At 48.1% G+C, this 22,863-nt stretch overlaps 1 protein-coding gene across 3 annotated transcripts in view; it reads left to right on the plus strand.

Moving 5' to 3' along the window:
• Window positions 1-14,275: 14,275 nt before the first annotated feature.
• The window catches only part of KATNAL2 (katanin catalytic subunit A1 like 2), a 39,568-nt gene continuing 30,980 nt past the window's right edge, over window positions 14,276-22,863 (plus strand). For 2 of the 3 annotated variants that reach the window (XM_082242020.1, XM_082242021.1), the window contains exon 1: window positions 14,276-14,472. In XM_082242020.1, the coding sequence (XP_082098146.1) occupies window positions 14,422-14,472 (51 nt within the window). In that variant the 5' untranslated portion in view covers window positions 14,276-14,421. The remainder of the gene's footprint in view (window positions 14,473-22,863) is intronic. The other variant, XM_082242022.1, reaches the window with a different exon arrangement.

Genomic DNA, 22,863 nt, shown 5'->3' on the forward strand with positions numbered 1-22,863 from the left:
CAGCAACTAGTGTGTCCAGAATATTAAATGTTAGCAATAATTTATTTATACCCATCATTTCTCCCCTAACAGATACTCAAGGAGACTTAAAGATAAAATATGAACAGCTGAAAACATTTGGGGGGACCCCAATCATTAAAAAAACATTAACAGACTTTAAGCTATATGTTATTATTATATCATCGTCATTGGAGGGAGGGTAATGTGCTTTGACTGTGTTTTAAAGGTGTAAGTCTGCCTTCAAGATGCCACAAGATTACTTTATTCTCAACAACAGAGTTATGGTCAAAATAGTGGGATACACAAATCTGTGTTTTGTCTCACATTCTTCCCCCTTGAAGCCGATTTGCTCTTTGCTAACCATCACAGCCCTCAGTTCTTCTGGGTTGATTTGGTAAACTCTTTCTTCCTCGCTACTTCCCTCCCCAAAATATGGGAACTCTTAAAAAGGTAAAGGGACCCCTGACCATTAGGTCCAGTCGTGGCCGATTCTAGGGTTGTGGCGCTCATCTCGCTTTATTGGCCAAGGGAGCCGGCGTACAGCTTCTGGGTCATGTGGCCAGCCTGACTAAGCCGCTTCTGGCGAACCAGAGCAACGCACGGAAATGCCGTTTACCTTCCCGCCGGAATGGTACCTATTGATCTACTTGCACTTTGACGTGCTTTCGAACTGCTAGGTTGGCAGGAGCAGGGACCGAGCAACGGGAGGATTCGTGGGGATTCGAACCGCCGACCTTCTGATTGGCAAGCCCTAGGCTCTGTGGTTTAACCCACAGCGCCACCCGCATCCCGATATGGGAAATCTTAAATATATGCAATTCATACAGATGACCCCTGGGGTCCCTTCCAACTCTTACGATTCTATAAAAAAGGAAGTTGAAATGCTGCCTTGCTGAGTTTCTAGCCACTAATGTGTACATAGCCATATACTTATGTAATATCATGTCCATGGGCAGCCACGCATGCTTGGGGCTCTGTTCAGTGGCAAGAACGCTTTAACTGCTATTCCCACATGAGTTTGGGAAGACATAGCACTCATGTCCTTGGACCCAGCTGGAAAGAGCTTTTGTTCTTGCAGCTGTGTAGAGCCACAATGATGTCACTGTTTTGGGATCCTGCGTATGCTGAAAATCAAAATTATTTGAAGTGGCCCTCAAGCTGGGGATTTTAAAGGCAATGATTTCCTGCCCCTCAAATATTGTTGAAACATATGGGTGTTTTCAGATACTGGGATTCTAATGAATAAGGAAACAGTGGAGCATGGTGGTAATTATTATTGATTACTATGAAGAATAAACACATATACCAAATACGTAACATAGGCACTTTTCAGCTTAAACGAGAAAGAATAAAATCACATTTTATTCCTCATGGCAATGAATGCAGAATTACTGCCAGGTCACATTTTGAAGCTGTTATCTTTTTAATTACTGTACAAGGTCTTTTTTAAGTGGAAACAGATTTTCAGTTTTACATATTAAGACTAGAATACTGCAGTCCTATGCACACTTCCTTAGAAGCAAGTATACAACAGCCATAGGAAAAATATAGTCATGGAAACAGGAGCCACATGATAATTATTCATTCCAAATCATCATTAAGATGCAAAGAAGCATTTTCTCTCTCTTTAAAACCCCACTTTTCCAGTAAACAAGTCTGGGTGTCTCCCACACCCAGCCAACAATCCCATGATGCCCAGAGATATTACTGATATATCTGATATTAATGGCTAAAGGTCACCTTGTGATCTTTCCTGAACAGGAATTATGGACCAGATTTGACAATATCTAGTACAGTGGTACCTTGGTTCTCAAACACCTTGGTACTCAAACAACTTGGAACCCAAACACTGCAAATCTGGAAATAAGTGTTCTGGTTTGCAATTTTCCCCCGGAAGCTGAACATGCTCACTTTTGAGTGTTACACTTCCAATTTGAGTGCCACGCTTCCATTTTGAATGTCATGCTTCCGATTTGAGTGCCACACTGAGGTCTGACTGTTTTTTGTATTTATTTTGTATTTTTGCGGCTCTTTTTTGCTTGTTTTTGTGACTACAGTGGACGCTCGGATTGCGAACGTGATCTGTGCGGGATGCACATTCACAAACCGCAGCATTCACAAACCGCAGCATTCGCAACCCGCAGCGGCGCGTCTACGCACACATGGGTTGCAATTCGGTGCTTCTGCACATGCACAAAGCGCAATTTAGCACTTCTGCGCATGTGCGACCCCCGAAACCCAAAAGTAACTCATTCTGGTACTTCTGGGTTTCAGTGGGTCCGTAACCCGAAAAAATGCAACCTGACGTGTCTGTAACCCGAGGTATGACTGTATGTGGAACCCAGTTCAGCTACTGATTGTGTGACGGCAGTACATTGTTTATTGCTTTCGTTTTATGGATCAATGGTCTCGTTAGATAGTAAAATTCATGTTAAATTGCTGTTTTGGGGGTTGTTTTTAAAAGTCTAGAACGGATTAATCCATTTTATGTTACTTTCTATGGGAAAGTGCACCTTGGTTTTGGAATGCTTTGGTTCTGGAATGGACTTCCGGAACAGATTAAGTTTGAGATCCAAGGTACCACTGTATACCATACCAGTTCTTCAGGCAAGGCTCTATATATACCAGTTAAACAATGCATAAAGAGCAGTATGAAAATCACATACAGCCACATAAATATTCCTGATCTATACTATTTATTTACTCTTCCACAGTTCAGGTTTTCCAAGAACCTGGACTTATTATGACACTGTAGTTTTCTCAATCAGGACACATAATTGATTCATAATGACATCATCATACAATGACTTAGTTAACAATTTTTTTTCCTTTTTCTTGTATTGCAACAGAGTAGCAAACTGAAATTTTCAGGGCACTTTGACCCCATTGACCCCTTTCACTGAGTAACTTCAGAGGGCTGCATCCATTGGTTGTCATACTCGGAGTAGACCAACTAAAAGTGATAGACGTGACTAAAATCCATTCATTTAAATGGGTTTACTCTGAGTAAAACTTTGTCCTGTTTTTCCAATAATACACCAAAATGACTTCCAATCTCCCACAAGCAAATACTCAAGCAATGCAAAACCTTGAAATACCAATAAAATAAGAATATCTTAATGAACAAACAATTCCCAGCACCCCTCCTTATCTACTTCTGTGCCAACTTTTCAACAGAAACCTCTTCCCCTCTTTAGAAATTACTCCAAAGTAAATTCCACTGTGGTTGTGCCATGTGCACAAATTACTAGCTTAAAGCGCAACTTTATCTCAGTATAGATCAAAACTGATTTTTTTTGGTGGGGTGATGCATCAATGCATATTATTTCGTAAGAAAGGAAAGCAGAAATAGGGAATTTTGGCTAACATTGTACATACACTGCTTCCCAAATAAGCTGGGACTGTACTGGATGCAGAGCAAACAGGAGTGGGCACAACAGAGTTTACTCACAGGTAAGAGTGCACAGGATTCAGCCCCAGTTAGTTTTATAGTACCCCCCTCAAAGGTTACATGCCACAATTATACACAATTATATTTCGAGTTTTCCATTACTCTTCTTTACATCTGTATAAGACTTTGTAGCTATTGTTTTCGCTCACCTCAAATGTAAGTGGCTTTAGCAGCCTTTTCTTCTACTACTACCTTTTAATGTTCTGAAACACCGTCTTAACCTTCCAGGGATTCCTTCGTTTATCTTTCTTCTTGTCCTTTCTGTTTCAGTAGACCTGGAGTTGGAAGAAAAGAGTTTTAAAAAAAGGCATCGCAGGTATGAATTACCATTGGAAAGAGAGAATACATACCTCGTTTCTCAAAAACCTCCGACCAGATTTTTTGGAAACTGAAGGCAAACCTTCCCAGCCTGTTGACCTCTAAATATGCACTTGCAGGTGTTAACTATTTAAAGATTTTATTCCTTGAGTTGTTTCAGGTGGCTCTTGATTAGAGAGCCAGTGTGATGTAGTGGTTAAGAGTGGTAGTCTCATAACCTGGGAAACCGGGGTCGCTTCCCCGCTCCTCCACATGCAGCTGCTGGGTGACCTGGGGCCAGTCACACTTCTTTGAAGTCTCACACTCCCAATCACCTCACAGAGTGTTTGCTGTGGAGGAGGAATGGAAAGGAGAATGTTAGCCGCTTTGAGACTCCTGAAGGGAGTGAAAGGCGGGATATCAAATCCAAACTCTTCTTCTTCTTCTTGATTAAAATTTGGCATGACTTGCCATGAGGCTTAATTAAGTAAAACAATGTATTATGTGTATTCGGAGACCCTGTAATTTGTAGGGAACTGCCTGCCATATTTTCAATATGATGTCCTATTTGGAATGGAGCAGCAACCTAAATTATAGATATCATATGATTAGCTAAGTACAAACCTAAGTAACATGTATACTCAGAAGTAAGTGCCAATTGAGCCCCGCCCATCAAGCATGCTTAGGATTACTGCCTAATGTTTGATTTTGCTTAATAATGTAAGTACAAAGGTGTTATAAGAAAAAAAAAAACCTGCTCCTTTTTCCGTTATGGGTATCCAAGAGCCCGTATAGAGTCTTTATGTAGATTCTCTATCGCTAGGAGAAAAATACAGAGGCCAGCCAGAGAATATTGAGAAGCAAAGCAGCTAGTAAGCCTGATCTTTATTAAACTGTTGCAACAGGGTCCCCCACTCCCCCCATGCAGGGATGGAGAAGAGGAACCCAGAACATTGGTGCACAAGCTCTTATCCAGTGGTACCTCGGGTTAAGTACTTAATTCGTTCCGGAGGTCCGTTCTTAACCTGAAACTGTTCTTAACCTGTTCTTTAGAAGAGTGACTAGTGGGGTGCCACAGGGTTCTGTCTTGGGCCCGGTCTTATTCAACATCTTTATCAACGACTTGGATGATGGACTCAAGGGCATCCTGATCAAATTTGCAGATGACACCTGTCAGAGCTGCTACCAGGTCCCAGCTCACATAGGACCACGCCACACAGCGTCCACTTTAAAAGAGTCTTTATTGAGTTACAGGTTTCATTTCCGAACTGCAGCGTGCAGCTCTACACCTTCTGCCCTAGGTCGGCGAAGACCCATCTGAGTCCCCGCCTCTTGCACACCAGCTTAATACCCTAGCCTTGCTCCACCTCCTTCGCCTCTCCCTACGTCTCTGGGTCCTTCTGCCCCCCTGGGACTCCTCCCTTCTACTCTCCTCTGACGCTGACCCCCCTGATCCTTCCGCTTCCTTTCGGCGGGCTTTGGGACCTGGCTCACTCTCCGGGCTGCTTACTGCTCCAGCTTCCGCTGCATTTGAACTTGGCGCGCGCGCCCAACTCTCTACTTTCCTCTTGACCGTTGCCTCGCTCTCTGAGGAGGGCGTGACCACCCCTGACTCGTGCCCTCCCTCCTGCTGACGGCCTCCGGAACCCGATGCCTGGCTGCCTTCCTCCCTGCTGCTCTCAGTCTTGAGCGTGGGTCCCGACTTCCAGCTGCTGCTCTCTGAATCTCCTCTGTTCCCTTCCTCCTGGGGTGTCCCCCCGGATCCCCCCCTTGCTCTGCTCACTGGGGCTCCCTTTTGGGAGTCCTCTGACTCACTGCTTAGGCTTGGAGATCTCGGGTCGTCATCATCACTCATTCTCCCTTCGGCTTCCTCCCCCTCGCTCTCTGTTTCCACCCTTCTCTGCGTCTCTGCTTCTGAACCCCTGACATCCATCCCCCCCTCGAAGCCCCCCCTTCCCCCCTCCCCGCTGTCAGGTGTGGGTGCTGGGTGCTCCATCATCATGGGAGGGAATGCTGGATACAGGTCGCTCCCCGTGGGTGGCCGCCAACTGAAGACCTCCGAGTCTTCCCCCTCGCGGTCGTCGACGTTGACTTGTTGCTCTTCCATCTCTGTACCGCCGTGCTCGAACCCGAGGTCCTCCCCGAACACGTCCATGTCAGTCTCTGCGTCGGTCGCTCGACCTGGCATCTCCAGCCACTTCCTGCGCCATTGCTCCTCTGGTCGATCGTCCCACCAATACGAGTTGCCTGATGCCGAACCTGCCGGTGAACCTTCTGGGGAACGGGTGCTCCGTGCGGGTTCCCCTTCTGAGTCGAATCCATGGAACGTGCTGGAAGAAAGTGTGGGTGTGAACAACCAGTCGTCGAAGAAGCTCGCTGGCATGGGTTTGTGTGGGAAGAGGGCATGAAACTCGTCCTTGAGCAGGGGTTCCTCCAAAGCGTAGTCTGGTACCCAGCTATTGGCGCTGGCCCGGGTGCCCTCTCTGGCTAAGAGGTATTCGACTCCCTCTTCCCCCCATCTGGAGTCCAAAATCTCCGTGACCTCGTTGATGTGGTCCTGGTGCTTCACCTCCCGCGTCTCCGTCCGTTCCCGGAGCGGACTTGGCGCCGTCCCTGGCTCCTGGAACCTGTGAGGTGCCTTGTAGGGAGTGAGCACCGACCTGTGGAACACCGGATGCATTCTGGAACCCTCCGGCAGCGCCAGTCGGAAGGCTACCGGGTTGATCTGCGCTTCGACTTGGTACGGACCGATCTGCTTGTGCCCCAACTTCTTCTTGGCAAGTGACCTGGTCGGCACTGCGTGGGCTGCCAACCAGACCCAGTCTCCCACTTGGATCACTTCGCCAACCCGCCTGTGCTTGTCAGCTTGCACCTTGTAGGCGTGCTTAGCTAGCTCCAGCTGCCGTCTGAGTTGATCGTGGACCGCCTGCAGCTCTGACGCGAACGCGTCCGCCGTCTGTGGTTCTCCTTCCCCCACTCTCTCCAGTCCCGGGAAGGTTCTGGGATTCCTCCCATTGTTGGCAAAGAACGGCGTCACTCCTGTGGACACGTGCTTCGTGTTGTTGTAAGCGAACTCGGCTAGCGGCAGGTAATCCACCCACGTCGCAGGCTGTTGATTGGCATAGCATCTCAGGTACTGCTGCATGATGGCATTGACCCTCTCTGCTTGCCCGTTGGTCTGCGGGTGTCTTGCTGATGCCAGATTGACCTTGACATTTAGAAAACCCATCAGCTTCTGCCAGAAAGACGAGATGAACTGGCGTCCGCGGTCGGACAGGATAGACCGTGGCAGGCCATGCACTTTGAACACGTGATCTATGAACAGTTTGGCGGTTTGTTCCGCCGTGGCCACCTTCGCACACGGAATGAAATGTGCCATCTTGGTGAACAAGTCCACCACCACTAGCACAGCTGTCTTGCCTCTCGAGCTGGGTAAATCCGTCACAAAGTCCAGGGCCACCCTCTCCCACGGTTCAAACGGTGTTTGCAGCGGTTCTAACAGTCCCGCCGGTGGTCTGTGTACCGGCTTGGCCCTCTGGCAGGTGTCGCACCTCGCGACGTAGTCCGCGACCTCCCCTCTCAGCCTGGGCCACCAGAAGTCTCTCGCGACTAATTCCATCGTTTTCTCTGTGCCAAAGTGACCGGCCGTGGGTGCGTCGTGCAACTGTTGCAGTACCTTGGCGCGAAGGTCGTCTCCTGGTACATAGACAGCCCCTTTGCGTAGGAGCAAGCCGTCCCGCACCTGGAACTCGTCCGTGGTAGCCGTGCCTCTGAGCAGTTCCGCCATCTTGTCTTGCGCGAATGAGTCGTCCCGCAATGCACGTCGCACCGCATCCAGGTCTACTGTAGCTGAGGCACACGCCCACGCCGTCGGTGCGAAGATGTGCATGGCCGCCGCTGGCGTCACCTCTTCTAGGTATTGCGGTTTTCGGGACAGTGCATCCGCCATGATGTTGGTGTCGCCTGGGACGTACTCTATTCGGAAATTGAAGTCAGCAAAGAACTCCGCCCAACGTATCTGCCTCTGGTTCAGGAACTGAGCCGTGCGCCAGTGCTCCAGATTCTTGTGGTCCGTGCAGACCTGCACCGTGTGCTTGGCGCCGATTAGGAAGTGCCTCCACGCCTTGAAAGCTGCATGAATGGCCAGCAACTCCCTGTCCCAGATGGTGTAGTTCTGCTCCGACTTGCTGAGCTTTCTGGAGTAGAACGCTCCCGGCCGCCACACCCCCTGCGGGTCTCGCTGCAGCAGGACAGCTCCCACGGCTCTGTCTGACGCGTCTGTCTCTACCCTCAACGGTTTACTGGGGTCGATATGCAGCAGTTGCTTCTCCGATGCGAAGAGATGCTTGAGCGCTTGAAAGGACTGTTCCGCCTGCTCCGTCCAGATGAATTTCTTTTTTTTGGAGCTGAGCGTGTCCGTAATTGCTGCCGTCTGCATCGCGAACCCCTTGATAAACTTGCGATAGAAGTTGGCGAAGCCGACAAACCGCTGGACCTCCTTCCGGTTGCGCGGGCTCTTCCAATCCAATACCGCACGAACCTTGGTGCTGTCCATGGCTATCCCCTTGTCCGACAACTTGTATCCCAGGAAATCCACCTCCGTCGTGTCGAACTGGCACTTCTCCAGCTTGGCGTACAGTCTATGTTGTTGCAACCTGCTGAGCACCTCCCTCACGTCTCGGTCGTGAGCTTGCTGCGAGTCAGAGAAAATCAGGATGTCATCCAGGAAGCAGACGCATGTCTTGTAGAGGAGTCCCTCCAACACGTGATGCATAAAAGCTTGAAAACAGTGAGAGCCATTTTGTAATCCAAAGGGCATAACTCTGTATTCGTAGGTGCCCAGCGGTGTGAACATGGCCGTCTTCCACTCATCGCCCTCCCGCATGCGGATGAGATTGTACGCCCCTCGCAGGTCCAACTTGGTGAACACGCGTCCCTTGCGCACCGTCGCGAGGAGGTCGTCAATCCTGGGCATGGGGTAATCAGACGGTTTGGTCATCTGGTTCAAAAGGCGGTAGTCCACAACGAGTCTTTTTTGGGGCGTGTCTTTCTTTTTCACGAAGAAAACGGGACTGCCCCCCACTGCCTTGGACTCTCTGATGAAGCCACGCTCCAGATTATGCTCGATGAACTGTTTGAGTTCCTGCATTTCATCTTCAGACATGGAGTATAGCCGCCCCTTCGGCAGCGTCGCCCCCGGTAGGAGGTCAATCTTGCAGTCATATGGCCGGTGAGGGGGTAGCTTGTCCGCCTCCTTCTCGCAGAAGACCTCCAAAAAGCTCGCGTATTTGTGGGGGACCGCTTGCAACGTTCCCAACTGCAGTTGTGATTCCTCCTCCTCTCCCTCCCGTCGGGGCAGGATGCAGTGTTCTGCGCAATAAGAGGAGCCGAAGATCAGTTGTCTCTGGTACCAAGCCAGTGTCGGACTGTGCCTGTCCAGCCAACTCATGCCCAACACAATGGGCGTGTCCGACAGTTGGGTGACATTAAAACTGATGACTTCCCTGTGGTTGCCAAGGCGCATCACCATCGGTGGCGTCTGCTTCACCACCTGCCCCCCTAGCAACTCTCTGCCATCCACTGTGACGACTTGCAGGGGCAGAGTGGCAGGCAATAGCTGTATAGCGTGCTGCTCCACAAAGCTCTGCGCTATAAAGTCTGCGTTGCTTCCAGAATCCACAGAAAGCGGCACTTCGATAGTGACGCCGTCGGGTAGCTGGAGAGATGCTGTGAGCTGCACTACTGGTTTGGGTGGGAGGGGATCCGTGGGTTGCAATATCGCTGGGGACTGCTTCACAGATGCGTCTGGCTGGGCCCCAGTGCCTCCGTCTCCAGCCAGACATCGTCGTTTCCCTGCTGTGGTTCTCCTTGCTGCGTTGCTGCAGTCACCATTGCTGAGGCTGCAGTGTGCTTGTGGAGCCTCCGGGGACACTCCTTCGCCAAATGGCCTGGATCCTCGCAGATGTAACACTTCCTGTTCCCTCTAGGAGGCTTCGCTTTCACTGCTGCCGGTGCTAGGGCTCTGGCTGCTGACTGAGCCCTTGCACCTCCAACCTCCATCGGTTCCCCTCCCCCTCCTGGCGGAGGTGTGGATTGCGCACGCGCTGCTTCCCTCGGAACGAAAGAGAAACTTCTCGCTGCTTCGCGCCCTCCACGTCCTTCATCTCTGCACCATGGACGTTCTTCCAGCCTCACCCCCACAGTCAGCGCCCTTTGGACCACCTCCTGCGTGCTTCGGGGCCTCTCCCCCCTTGCAATTTCATCCTTAACCGCAGAACTTAGACCCTCCCAGAAGAGGTCTCTGACAGGGGGCGAATCCCGATCCCATTCTAAAGCACTGACCAGCGCAAAAAATCGGGCGTGATACTGCCAGACGCTCGCCCTCCCTTGTTTTAGTCCATGAATCTCCCGTCTGGCAAGATCCACATCAATAGTAGACAAAAAACACGCATCCATCGCTTTGATAAAGGCATCTGCATTCTGAAGCGCCGGATCTTTATCCCTCCACAAATTGCGCAGCCAGGCTTTGGCATCCCCATGCAAATGGGACAATATGAACCCCACCTTCTCTTCCTCATCTCTAAAGTCTTTTGCCAGCAGTTGCAGTGCGCACATTACGTCTGCTCTAAAATTAGGGTACTGTTGCAAAGTCCCATCGAAGTGAGCCACAAGCCCTCCTGCTCTCCGTGCCAATCCCACGCCCTCCGGTCTGGGTCCCGGTTGCCCTTGCTTAACAAGCATTTCAAACCTGGCGTGTAGGTCTCTGTAGGCGGCTGTAGTCTCCTCCTCCCGTTTCTTGGAAGCCAATACCTCTGAGGACAACTGGGTCACTGCCTCTTGCAGCGCGGAGATCCTCTGTTCTTCCGTCATCTTGCTAACCTTTGTGAGCTTGCTTACAGACACCCCTCTTCCTCCCCTAGCGGCTTCTGCTCCCGCTGCGAGGTTTCAGGTTTCTGAAGCTTTGAAGAGATGGGTCTTACTGTCAGAGCTGCTACCAGGTCCCAGCTCACATAGGACCACGCCACACAGCGTCCACTTTAAAAGAGTCTTTATTGAGTTACAGGTTTCATTTCCGAACTGCAGCGTGCAGCTCTACACCTTCTGCCCTAGGTCGGCGAAGACCCATCTGAGTCCCCGCCTCTTGCACACCAGCTTAATACCCTAGCCTTGCTCCACCTCCTTCGCCTCTCCCTACGTCTCTGGGTCCTTCTGCCCCCCTGGGACTCCTCCCTTCTACTCTCCTCTGACGCTGACCCCCCTGATCCTTCCGCTTCCTTTCGGCGGGCTTTGGGACCTGGCTCACTCTCCGGGCTGCTTACTGCTCCAGCTTCCGCTGCATTTGAACTTGGCGCGCCCGCCCAACTCTCTACTTTCCTCTTGACCGTTGCCTCGCTCTCTGAGGAGGGCGTGACCACCCCTGACTCGTGCCCTCCCTCCTGCTGACGGCCTCCGGAACCCGATGCCTGGCTGCCTTCCTCCCTGCTGCTCTCAGTCTTGAGCGTGGGTCCCGACTTCCAGCTGCTGCTCTCTGAATCTCCTCTGTTCCCTTCCTCCTGGGGTGTCCCCCCGGATCCCCCCCTTGCTCTGCTCACTGGGGCTCCCTTTTGGGAGTCCTCTGACTCACTGCTTAGGCTTGGAGATCTCGGGTCGTCATCATCACTCATTCTCCCTTCGGCTTCCTCCCCCTCGCTCTCTGTTTCCACCCTTCTCTGCGTCTCTGCTTCTGAACCCCTGAACAGGGTTCTGTCTTGGGCCCGGTCTTATTCAACATCTTTATCAACGACTTGGATGATGGACTCAAGGGCATCCTGATCAAATTTGCAGATGACACCAAACTGGGAGGGGTGGCTAACACCCCAGAGGACAGGATCACACTTCAAAACGACCTTGACAGATTAGAGAACTGGGCAAAAATAAACAAGATGAATTTTAACAGGGAGAAATGTAAAGTATTGCACTTGGGCAAAAAAAATGAGAGGCACAAATACAAGATGGGTGACACCTGGCTTGAGAGCAGTACATGTGAAAAGGATCTAGGAGTCTTGGTTGACCACAAACTTGACATGAGCCAACAGTGTGATGCGGCAGCTAAAAAAGCCAATGCAATTCTGGGCTGCATCAATAGGAGTATAGCATCTAGATCAAGGGAAGTAATAGTGCCACTGTATTCTGCTCTGGTCAGACCACACCTGGAGTACTGTGTCCAGTTCTGGGCACCACAATTCAAGAAGGACACTGACAAACTGGAACGTGTCCAGAGGAGGGCAACTAAAATGGTCAAAGGCCTGGAAACGATGCCTTATGAGGAACGGCTAAGGGAGCTGGGCATGTTTAGCCTGGAGAAGAGGAGGTTAAGGGGTGATATGATAGCCATGTTCAAATATATAAAAGGATGTCACATAGAGGAGGGAGAAAGGTTGTTTTCTGCTGCTCCGGAGAAGCGGACACGGAGCAATGGATCCAAACTACAAGAAAGAAGATTCCACCTAAACATTAGGAAGAACTTCCTGACAGTAAGAGCTGTTCGACAGTGGAATTTGCTGCCAAGGAGTGTGGTGGAGTCTCCTACTTTGGAGGTCTTTAAGCAGAGGCTTGACAACCATATGTCAGGAGTGCTCTGATGGTGTTTCCTGCTTGGCAGGGGGTTGGACTCGATGGCCCTTGTGGTCTCTTCCAACTCTATGATTCTATGATTCTATGATTAACCTGAAGCACCACTTTAGCTAATGGGGCCTCCTGCTGCCGCCGCGCCGCCGGAGCCCGATTTTTGTTCTTATCCTGAAGCAAAGTTCTTAACCTGAACTGTTTCTGGGTTAGCAGTGTGTGTAACCTGAAGCGTATGTAACCCGAGGTACCCCACTGTATAGACTTTTGATATTACCTACCTTGTAGCTCAAGACCACCCCGCAAAACATTGTACGTACATCATGGAAAGAGGTGGTTCCCAGCAGAAAGTTGAGTGTTTGGCTTCTCACCTGTCTGCCAGGATACCTGACAATGCCTTATCTGATTGCCTTTTCTGGGTAGCCTGGCCATTCCTTTGAGATGGTAAATACTTAGTTCCTGAATCTCTTACACATATTGATAGTGTGCTCAGGATTTAGAAGGCGATTGGGCCTTATCTGGTGCCCTGGGCCTTAGTTTGCCTACCCATGGAGTAGAGCATAGAATCATAGAACTGTAGAGTTGGAAACTTGCATGCATGTATGATTTCAGCTAGATCATACATGACAGATGGCTTCTGCTTAAAAACCTGCAATGAAGGAGAGTCTATAACCTCCCGAGGAAGTCCATTCCACTGTTGAACAGCTCTTACTGTCAGAAAGTTTTTCTTGATGTTGTGTTAGAATCTCCTTTCTTTAACTTGAAGCCCTTGCTTTAGGTCCTACCCTCCAGAGCAGAAATAAAACAAGTTTGCTCCCTTTTCCATGTGACAGCCTTAAGATATTTGAAGATGGCTATCATATCTCTTCTCAGCCTCCTCTTTTCCAGGCTAAACATACACAGTGCCTTCAACTGTTCCTCATAAGGCTTAGTTTCCAGACCCTTCATCACCTTGTTTGCCCTTCTCTGCACATGTTCCAATTTCCAATCCTTCTTAAATTGTGGTGCCCAGCACAGTATTCCAGGTGTTGTCTGACCAAGGCAGAATAGAGTGGGACTATTTAAAAAGCAGGGACATCACCTTGCCGATAAAGGTCCATATAGTTAAAGCTATGGTTTTCCCAGTAGTGATGTATGGAAGTGAGAGCTGGACCATCAAGAAGGCTGATCGCTGAAGAATTGATGCTTTTGAATTATGGTGCTGGAGGAGACTCTTGAGAGAGTCCCATGGACTGCAAGAAGATCAAACCTCTCCATTCGGAAGGAAATCAGCCCTGAGTGCTCACTGGAAGGACAGATCCTGAAGCTGAGGCTCCAAGACTTTGGCCACCTCATGAGAAGAGAAGACTCCTTGGAAAAGACCCTGATGTTGGGAAAGATGGAGGGCACAAGGAGAAGGAGATGGCAGAGAACGAGATGGTTGGACAGTGTTCTCAAAGCTACCAGCATGGGCTTGACCAAACTGCGGGAGGCAGTGGAAGACAGGAGTGCCTGGCGTGCTCTGGTCCAGGGGGTCACGAAGAGTCGGACACGACTAAACAACAACATTACTTCCCTTGATCTGGACACTATACTTCTTTCGATGCTGCCTAGAAAAGAAGTATTGAAGTTTTTTTTACTTCTTTTTTTTACTGCTGCATCACACTGTAGAGTTGTGTTTAAGTTTACATTTAAGGAACATTAAATGTGCATTTAAAAGCACACAACTCTCTCTTCCCAAATAAAGAAAATCCTGGGATTTCTATAGCTTTGCCGCCTCGCAGAGCTACAATTCTCAGCACCCTTAACGAACTACAGTTCCCAGGATTCTTTGCGGGGAAGTCATGCGTTTTAAATGCTCCCTCTCTGCCTTCCAAGCTTGCCCAACTCATGATTGGTCAGTTTTTCCATCCTGCCCTCCACATCCCGCCCCTCCTGCCTCTTATTGGCTGAGCCGTGGTATGTTCCGGGGTACTGATTGGTTGTACTCTTTACACCTCGGGAAAGACGCCGCCAAGGCTGCGGAGCTTCGTGTGTTGCCTCATAAAGCCCCGAAGGGAGAATAGGAGGGATTTTTTCTCGTGTACGAGATGGAGCTAACCTACCAAACGTTGAAATCTACTTATCAGGCCAAAGAGGCGGTGAGTGAAAGAGTAGCCGTCGTTGTGTTTCGCTTCCCCCCGTTACTATGGTAACCCCCAGCGCTTTGTCTCTGCGCATGCGTGAGGTGAACTGGAACGCGCACGCGCAGTAACGCTGCCCCGGATGGATGGTTTCTTGAATTTCAAGAGAGTAAAAGTTTTTGGGTGTTGGCAATATTGACGTTTATGCAGCCTGAATAATACAAACACACACACACAAACAAACTTATAATTATTCAAGCTGTTTAAATGTATATATAAATGTATAAAATATTTAAACCGTCCTAGGATCTTCAGATGAAGGGTTATTATTAATTCATATTAACAACAACAACAACAAGAAGAATAATAAATCAACGTTAATGGGAGGAGAAAAAGTGATGATGAAACAGGAGTGGTTTTAATAAATGGTATTCTGCTTTTCCAATGGCAAATGCTGAGCTCAAAGCAGCTCTCAATAATCGAAATAACATCATTTCTGCATTCTTGCAAGGTGGGGAGGCCAAACCAGGAGGGTCTTTCCAAGGAGACGTTGCTGTAAGAACATAAGAAAATAAGAAGAGCCCAGCTGGATCAGGCAAGGGGCCCAACTTAGTCTAAGATCTTGTTCTTGTAGCGGCCGACTGGATGCCTTTGGGAAACCAGCAAGAACCAGTTGCACATGAGCAGTCAGTTCAGTCAGCCTTGACAGATTAGAGAACTGGGCCAAAACAAACAAGATGAATTTTAACAGGGAGAAATGTAAAGTATTGCACTCGGGCAAAAAAAATGAGAGGCACAAATACAAGATGGGTGACACCTGGCTTGAGAGCAGTACATGTGAAAAGGATCTAGGAGTCTTGGTTGACCACAAACTTGACATGCGCCAACAGTGTGACGCGGCAGCTAAAAAAGCCAATGCAATTCTGGGCTGCATCCATAGGAGTATAGCATCTGGATCAAGGGAAGTAATAGTGCCACTGTATGCTGCTCTGGTCAGACCTCACCTGGAGTACTGTGTCCAGTTCTGGGCACCACAGTTCAAGAAGGACACTGACAAACTGGAACGTGTCCAGAGGAGGGCAACCAAAATGGTCAAAGGCCTGGAAATGAGGCCTTATGAGGAACGGCTAAGGGAGCTGGGCATGTTTAGCCTGGAGAAGAGGAGGTTAAGGGGTGATATGATAGCCATGTTCAAATATATAAAAGGATGTCATATAGAGGAGGGAGAAAGGTTGTTTTCTGCTGCTCCAGAGAAGCGGACACGGAGCAATGGATCCAAACTACAAGAAAGAAGATTCCACCTAAACATTAGGAAGAACTTCCTGACAGTAAGAGCTGTTCAACAGTGGAATTTGCTGCCAAGGAGTGTGGTGGAGTCTCCTACTTTGGAGGTCTTTAAGCAGAGGCTTGACAACCATATGTCAGGAGTGCTCTGATGGTGTTTCCTGCTTGGCAGGGGGTTGGACTCGATGGCCCTTGTGGTCTCTTCCAACTCTATGATTCTATGATTCTAACTCTCCCCATCCTATGGTCCCCAGCAACTGGTATTCAGAAGCATTGCTGCGTCCCAATTGTGAAGGGCAGAGTGTGTAGCCATTGTGGCTTGTAGCTATCAATAGCCCTCTCTTCCATGGATTTGTCTTGTCTTCTTAAAGCCATCCAAGTTGGTGGCTGTTGCTGCCTCTGTAGGAATGAGTTCCATAACTTAATGTACTGTGTGAAAAAACTATTTCGTTAATCTTTCTTTAATCTTCCAACATTCAGCTTAATCTTACGTCTGTGGCAGAGTGCATGCTTCATTAAATCTTTCGCTTTACTGATTCACACTCCTGTCTTTCAGGGTAAAATCTATAGGAACATAAGAAGCTGCCTTACACTGAGTGGGGCCTTGTGTATGCAAAGCAGATGTCCTGCCAGTGCATTATTACCTTTTGTTATGTACTGAAGTTCTCACCCTGGGCCGGCAGGGGGATACTGTAGATAGTTATGCAAATGAAGGATCGAAAGTGACGTTCAGTGATTTTGCTCGGTGTTTCAGCTCAGTGATTCAGCTCTGCTCAGAGGATGGCTGCATATGGCTGTGCTCTGTTGTCCATCCATCCCATCCTCATCGCCAGTGTTACATTGTGGGTGAACATATCAGATGACACAGCGATTCTTCAAACAGCTCTTGTTTATTCACAGAACTGAAGGGTTCAGTCAGCCTGCTTATATAGAGCTCCAGTACAATGTTACTGTTAACAACTTTCTAAAACTATCCAATCACTGAATGTCACTTTCGATCCTTCATTTGCATAACTATCTACAGTATCCCCCTGCTGGCCCAGGGTGAGAACTTCAGCACATAACACCTTTCCCTAAGCAGCAACGCAGGAAGCTCCCTTATAGTGAATTGGATCGTTGGTCCAATTATCTAATTCATTGTCAACACTGGCTGGCAGCAGTTCTCCAGGGTTTTGGACAGGTTTCACTCACAGCTGTACCTGGAGATGCCATTGGAAATTGAACCTGGGGTGTTCTGCATGCAGAGCAGATGCTCTGCCATTGAGCTACAGCTCCCCCCCCCCCAGAAAATCCCGGTGACTTGTAATATCAGTAACAAAATAAGAATTGGCGTCTGTCTGTCTCAAGAGACAACGGAGTGTGCCTCCAGGGGTAAAGCCAAACCACTGCATTAGCAGCACCAAAGGGACCTCCCCAGGACATAAGCCTGGACAGTGTTTCTGGAGGTCCTGGGCTGCCCAGACAACAAGACCTCCCTCTCAGGCTCAGTGATGTGGGCCAAAGAAAAGCAGAGCATCACCTTGGTTGCAGGAGTTGCTGAAAGGAGGCGTTAACAGGCATATAAGGCGCCATCCAACCATCTCAGGGACTCAGCTTCAGATTTGTGTAGGGTTTACTCCTTAGCCTTTTCTCCTGAGCCACCTTCCCAGGTTGAGGAGCCCCTTCTGCCCCTCACTTCCCTCTACAGCACGTGCAGAAACCACCTTCTTGACCATTGGACCTACTATTGGTCTCATCTGCTTGATCTGCCGTAGCCTGTCTTCACATGCACAGGAAGTCCCTAACTCACCAAGGGTTTAAGACCCATCAGCTGCCCTTGTTAGTTTCTGTTTGCCACTGAGCAGTGCTTTGGAGTCACAAGACTCTGTTTACATTCCAGAGACAGTCCAGGCTGTTGGAAGTCTCACGGGAGACGGATGTGGATGTGACGTACTGGTTTCCTGTTCCTTTGTTGCTCAGTTGCTCTCTGCTTTCATAGAGAGAGGCTGTTTCTTTTCTGTCTGCGTAGCGAGAAATAAAACTCTTTAGCCATGTAGCCATAAATCTCATCACTTCCGCGTGCTGCTTTGATTCTCTGCTGGATGGGAATGTGCCTGAGGCCTCATCAAAGGCTCAGGTTCTTAATCACGTCGGGAGGCGATTCCGAAGGACTCGGCCGGAGGAAAATGAACTTTTATCAGCTTGGTCAAGCGGAGATCCCGACAGCTCTCACCTGGTTATCCTACCACACAGCAGGACAACATCTCAGCCATGCTAATTTGGCCATTCCTCTCATTGCTGGGTTCTGAGCACAATGGGCCTTGCTTATCACAGCCTCCCTGTTTGCTGCCTTATTCCCAGAGGCACCCAAGGGAGAGCATTACATAACACGGCAAGGAAACTTTCCATGACTGGATGTTGCCAGGATTCACCCTCCCTTTAAACCCCCCTCTCTGCCCAAGCCAGCAGGTACAAGCAGCCTGTTCCTGAGAGTGGTTGTCGGGTGTTCTTGCCTTAGGCCAAGATTCAGCACATTGCTAGTTAGGGACTCCACTCCCGATTTGTGTAGGGTTTACTACTCATTCTTTTCTTCTCACAAAGCTATCCCACAAGGTAGTGGAGGATTAGGATCAGATATTTCCTTTTCCTAGATGAGCTACATTCGCAGGTGGAGGAGACCCTTCTGCCCCTCACTTTCCTCTATAGCACACGCAGAAACCGCCTTCTTGACAATTGGGTGCACTATTGGCCTCATCCACTCAGTCTGCCGGAGCCTGTCTTTAGGGGAAGTCCCTAACTCACCAAGGGTTGGAGACCCATAGGCTATGCTCACCTGGTTTAGCTGGTATCAGAAAGGTATTAAAACAGAATCTGAGTTGACATAGATGTAGTAATACTTGCTCACAGAGAAGGACAAAAATGGTATTCATGGCATGTCTAAAAACTGCAAAAAAGAGATTTGGGGTAGGGAATTCTCCCCCCCCTCCAGTTCTGCAACTACAGAGCCACAACTGAAAAGGCCATGTCCCTGATAGCTTAGCCAGTTGTGGGTTGGGCTGAAATGACTTGGTTTTAAGCAGCGTCATTTGTTAACTGGAATTCTTCAGTGAGACATTTGTGGCAAAGTTTCCTTGAAAGGTAGCTTACCACCCTTACCCCGCTACTGACCTGTCCCTGCTACAGAGACCTGTTGGGGAGCGGAGGTGTTCAAGGGCCTGGGATCACTCTTGTTTTTCACAAGTAGATGTTGAGGCTCAATAGCTGACTTGAGCTTTATGTGAACTGACTGCTAGCTCTACAGATTGCCAACATGCTGCACGTGTGCCCATTCCCCCTAGTGAAATTAGTTCTCTTGTAGCCAGTATGATAGGTTGTGCTGTGTGCTTGGTTATGTGCTGTGTATGTGTATGGTGTCCAGAACGTTTCTCTCCTGTTTGCAGATAGCCCCCCCCCCCAAGTTGGCAACATCAGTGCCTAGACTCTAGAACATGCCCTAGAACCGTTTGCATTGTTTTCAGCAGATGAAATTACAGTATGTGAAAATAGTTCTTTGAAGTTCATTAAATATGAAAATCGCTGGCTTCCCTTATCCCCAGTCCCCAATCAGCTAGGAATTGACTAGAATCCCCCTGCCCACATTATCTGACATTGGTGACTAACTATATTGACTGGGTAGTGTGCAAAATCCCATTGATGCAGTCAGTTTGTGTGCATTCCTCAGGACTACCTGTGATTGTACACAGTCTCTAGTAGGTATGTGCATTCATGAATTTGGTCGCATTGGCTCAGACTTATATGCATGATGAAATTGAGAGCAAGAGAGAATGCACTGTGTCTAAGAGAAATAAACTAATGTGCAGTTTGGATGCACAAGTAGAAGTGTGGACCTTAAAATAAGCAAAGTTTTCCCGCCTGCTTTGAGTAAAAGACAGGTTGGCCAACTTTTAGGACCTGTTCATCCAAAATGTAGGTGAATATTAACACATCACTGTATGGTTAATGCATCTGATGCTATTTTCTTTTGGATTGGCTAATCAGATGTTTAATGGGATGCCAGAGCCCTGTTCAAAGATGGGAAGGCAGCACCAAATTCTCCAAGGGCCATGATAAATGCACAACAAAGCAGGTTGATCATTACAACTTCATCTCATTTAAAATAAGCAGAGCACCATCAGCATCTTCTAAAAGAAAAAAAAGAACCTTGAGGAATTATCTGATCGTAATATTAAAACCTTGATTGCATGCTAATTCATCTTTTGTCAGCTGCAGCAAAAACTATGTGTGGCATTTTAAGAAATGAATAATGTACTCTGTAAGCATTGAAGCTAATTAGGGAAGCACTTTTAGCATTTAAAACTAGCTCCTGTTTAAGTGCCTTAAGCTTTTATTAATTGTATGGACCAAAAACCCTTTATAGTAATTGAAAATTTAATTACACCCATTTTTTTGTTCTAGGAATGGGAGCTTATTAAACTTTAAACACTTAAACATCTATTGAAATACCAATGGCTGTAAAGATGGTGGCATTCTACATACCAATTAAAGAAGCGAGCGTAAATCACTATAAACCTAAACTGAATTTTAAGTAATGTTTTGCTCGTTAAGTGCTTCTATTCTTTCACACATGTACAAGATCTACCACTTTTGTGGTAACCATTAGCAATGTCTGTCTTTGGCAGGTCTATGTTAGCACTGGTCTTTTAAAAAAGAAACACCTTAAATATTGTTCTCGGTGTTATGCTCCTGTCCCAGTGCCTGATGACGGCAGCTCTTATTTGAGAGTAAAGAAGAGGTCTTTATTCACGGTACAGGCTCAGCAGCGATAGGTGGGTCCAAGGTACACAAACATGGCAAGAGATGCAGGGCCAGACAGAAGCAACAAAGATATCCCAACAGTTGTCATACCCATCCTGCAAAGCTTTTAAAGGTGAGACAGAGTGAGCTCACTCGATAGACTCTCTCGCCTTACGGATCTGCTGTGCTTCAAATGTGCATCTGATCTCTACTACAGACAGAGAGGGCACCTGGGTCTTGGCAATGAGGCTGTATCCTGCCCCTCAGACTCCAGCTGCCTTCACCTGCTCAGTTCTTCCCCCATTCCTGATGTGACTTTGCAGGAGGGGGAATCAAGAGAGTTGGCAGAGCTGCTTCTCCCCAACATCTGGTGTCATGAAGGGCAGAGCTCCATTTTCCATTCCTTGCAGCCAGCCTCCCACTTCTTCTTCTTCTCCTTCTCCTCCTCCTGCTCCTCTATTTGGGACTGCCAAACCATCCTGATGGAAGTGAGTGGCCCATGACGCTCAGAATAATTAATAGGAATTGTGCAGATCATGTATGGAAGAGATCTGGGCTACAAGGCGGGCTGTGTGTTTCCTTAAATGGGGAGCAAAGGTAAAGGGTAAAGGGACCCCTGACCATTAGGTCCAGTTGTGACCGACTCTGGGGTTGTGGCGCTCATCTTGCTTTATTGGCCGAGGGAGCCGGCGTACAGCTTCCGGGTCATGTGGCCAGCATGACTAAGCCGCTTCTGGCAAACCAGAGCAACGCACGGAAACGCCGTTTACCTTCCCGCCAGAGCGGTACCTATTTATCTACTTGCACTTTGACGTGCTTTCGAACTACTAGGTGGACAGGAGCAGGGACCGAGCAATGGGAGCTCACCCCGTCGCGGGGATTCGAACCGCCGACCTTCTGATCGGCAAGTCCTAGGCTCTGTGGTTTAACCCTCAGTGCCACCCGTGTCCCTTTAAATGGGGAGTAGCTGCCCCTTATTTATCTCAAAATCCTAGGAGTGCAACTTTATATATTTGATTCTATTTATGGGTCACTTCCCATAACATACCTCCAAGTGATTTCATGGTAAAAACGTTGACGATAAAAGCAATTAAATGTAAAAGCTATTTAAAAGATTGGGTCGTATCCAAAGCTGCTGTTACTCTAATGCAGCAGACCTCTGCTTGCGCAATGGAACTTTTCTGTCCTCTCCTCTGCCCTGCAGCCTCCTTTATATATCCTCAGCATCTGCTGCCTCTGTACACCCTCAACATCTGGAGCAGATTTTGAGGGTGCACACAGGGGGAAGAGAGGAAGGAAAGTCCCACTGCTTGAGTGGAACTGTGTGCATTCATGCACAGATGGAATGGCCAGCCTCCTTGAAGGGCAGGTGATTCTGTTACATCCTTTTCTTTCTTTCTTTCTTTCTTTCTTTCTTTCTTTCTTTCTTTCTTTCTTTTTGCACTTTCCCCCATTTTATTTCTTTGTTTTGTAGCACAAGAAATTATATTCCTGTGCTGCTTTTCATTCGCACACATCGCAAAGCGGCTTACAAACAATCAGTAACAATGACATGATAGAACATCACAAATGCAACATGAAGCAGACAACGTAAATCTTATGTACAGGATTAGTCTCCATGTGGATGAGCCTCAGTGCTGGGAGAACGGCTGAGTTTTGCTTCACTTTCAAAGCATCTCCACTTATCCCTACATTCCAAGCAGAGATCTTTGTTTAAAAAGAAATTCTTAGTCGGTTTTGTAGAACCACAACCAACAACTGGAATACCTGAAGATGCTGTTTTTAACAAGAAAAAAAAAAAAAGAAAGGAGCAGGAGTGAAAACCAGACCTGAAGTCCTATCCTCTGTTCTGAAAACCCAGGTCCTTAGTTCCAGATGGTTGGAGTGGGTGGGCTCACTATTGGGGGTGTCGCATCCTTTCCTGTGGCTGGGTGCTTTGAGCTCTTGGTACCTTATTTCTTTATTGCTAGCCATTTTTTGCAGCACACTAGTGAGCTCTCCTAGCATAGTTTTGGAACTACCGTATTACTCACATTTCATAAAGTACAAGGCAAATACTCATTTTGAAAAATGCACAGAATGGGGAAAATAGCTTTCTGTCCTGGGCCACTAGATGGCTCTCTGGTTACTCTGGAAAAGCCAGATTCCAGTAGATGAGCTAATGATTATTAAAAAAAATGATGAACAGTTTTCACTGTCAAATAGCGGCCAACACTTGCTTCATGTAGACTATAATGACTGTAACTCTTGCACTTTTGCAGTAGAATCCTACACACGTTTGCTCGCTTAGTGGGCTTACTCCCAAGTAGTGGTGTATAGGACTGTAAAGGTAAAGGTACCCCTGACCATTAA

Source organism: Podarcis vaucheri (genome assembly GCF_965113315.1).
Source record: "Podarcis vaucheri genome assembly, chromosome: 11".
Lineage (NCBI taxonomy): Eukaryota > Metazoa > Chordata > Lepidosauria > Squamata > Lacertidae > Podarcis > Podarcis vaucheri.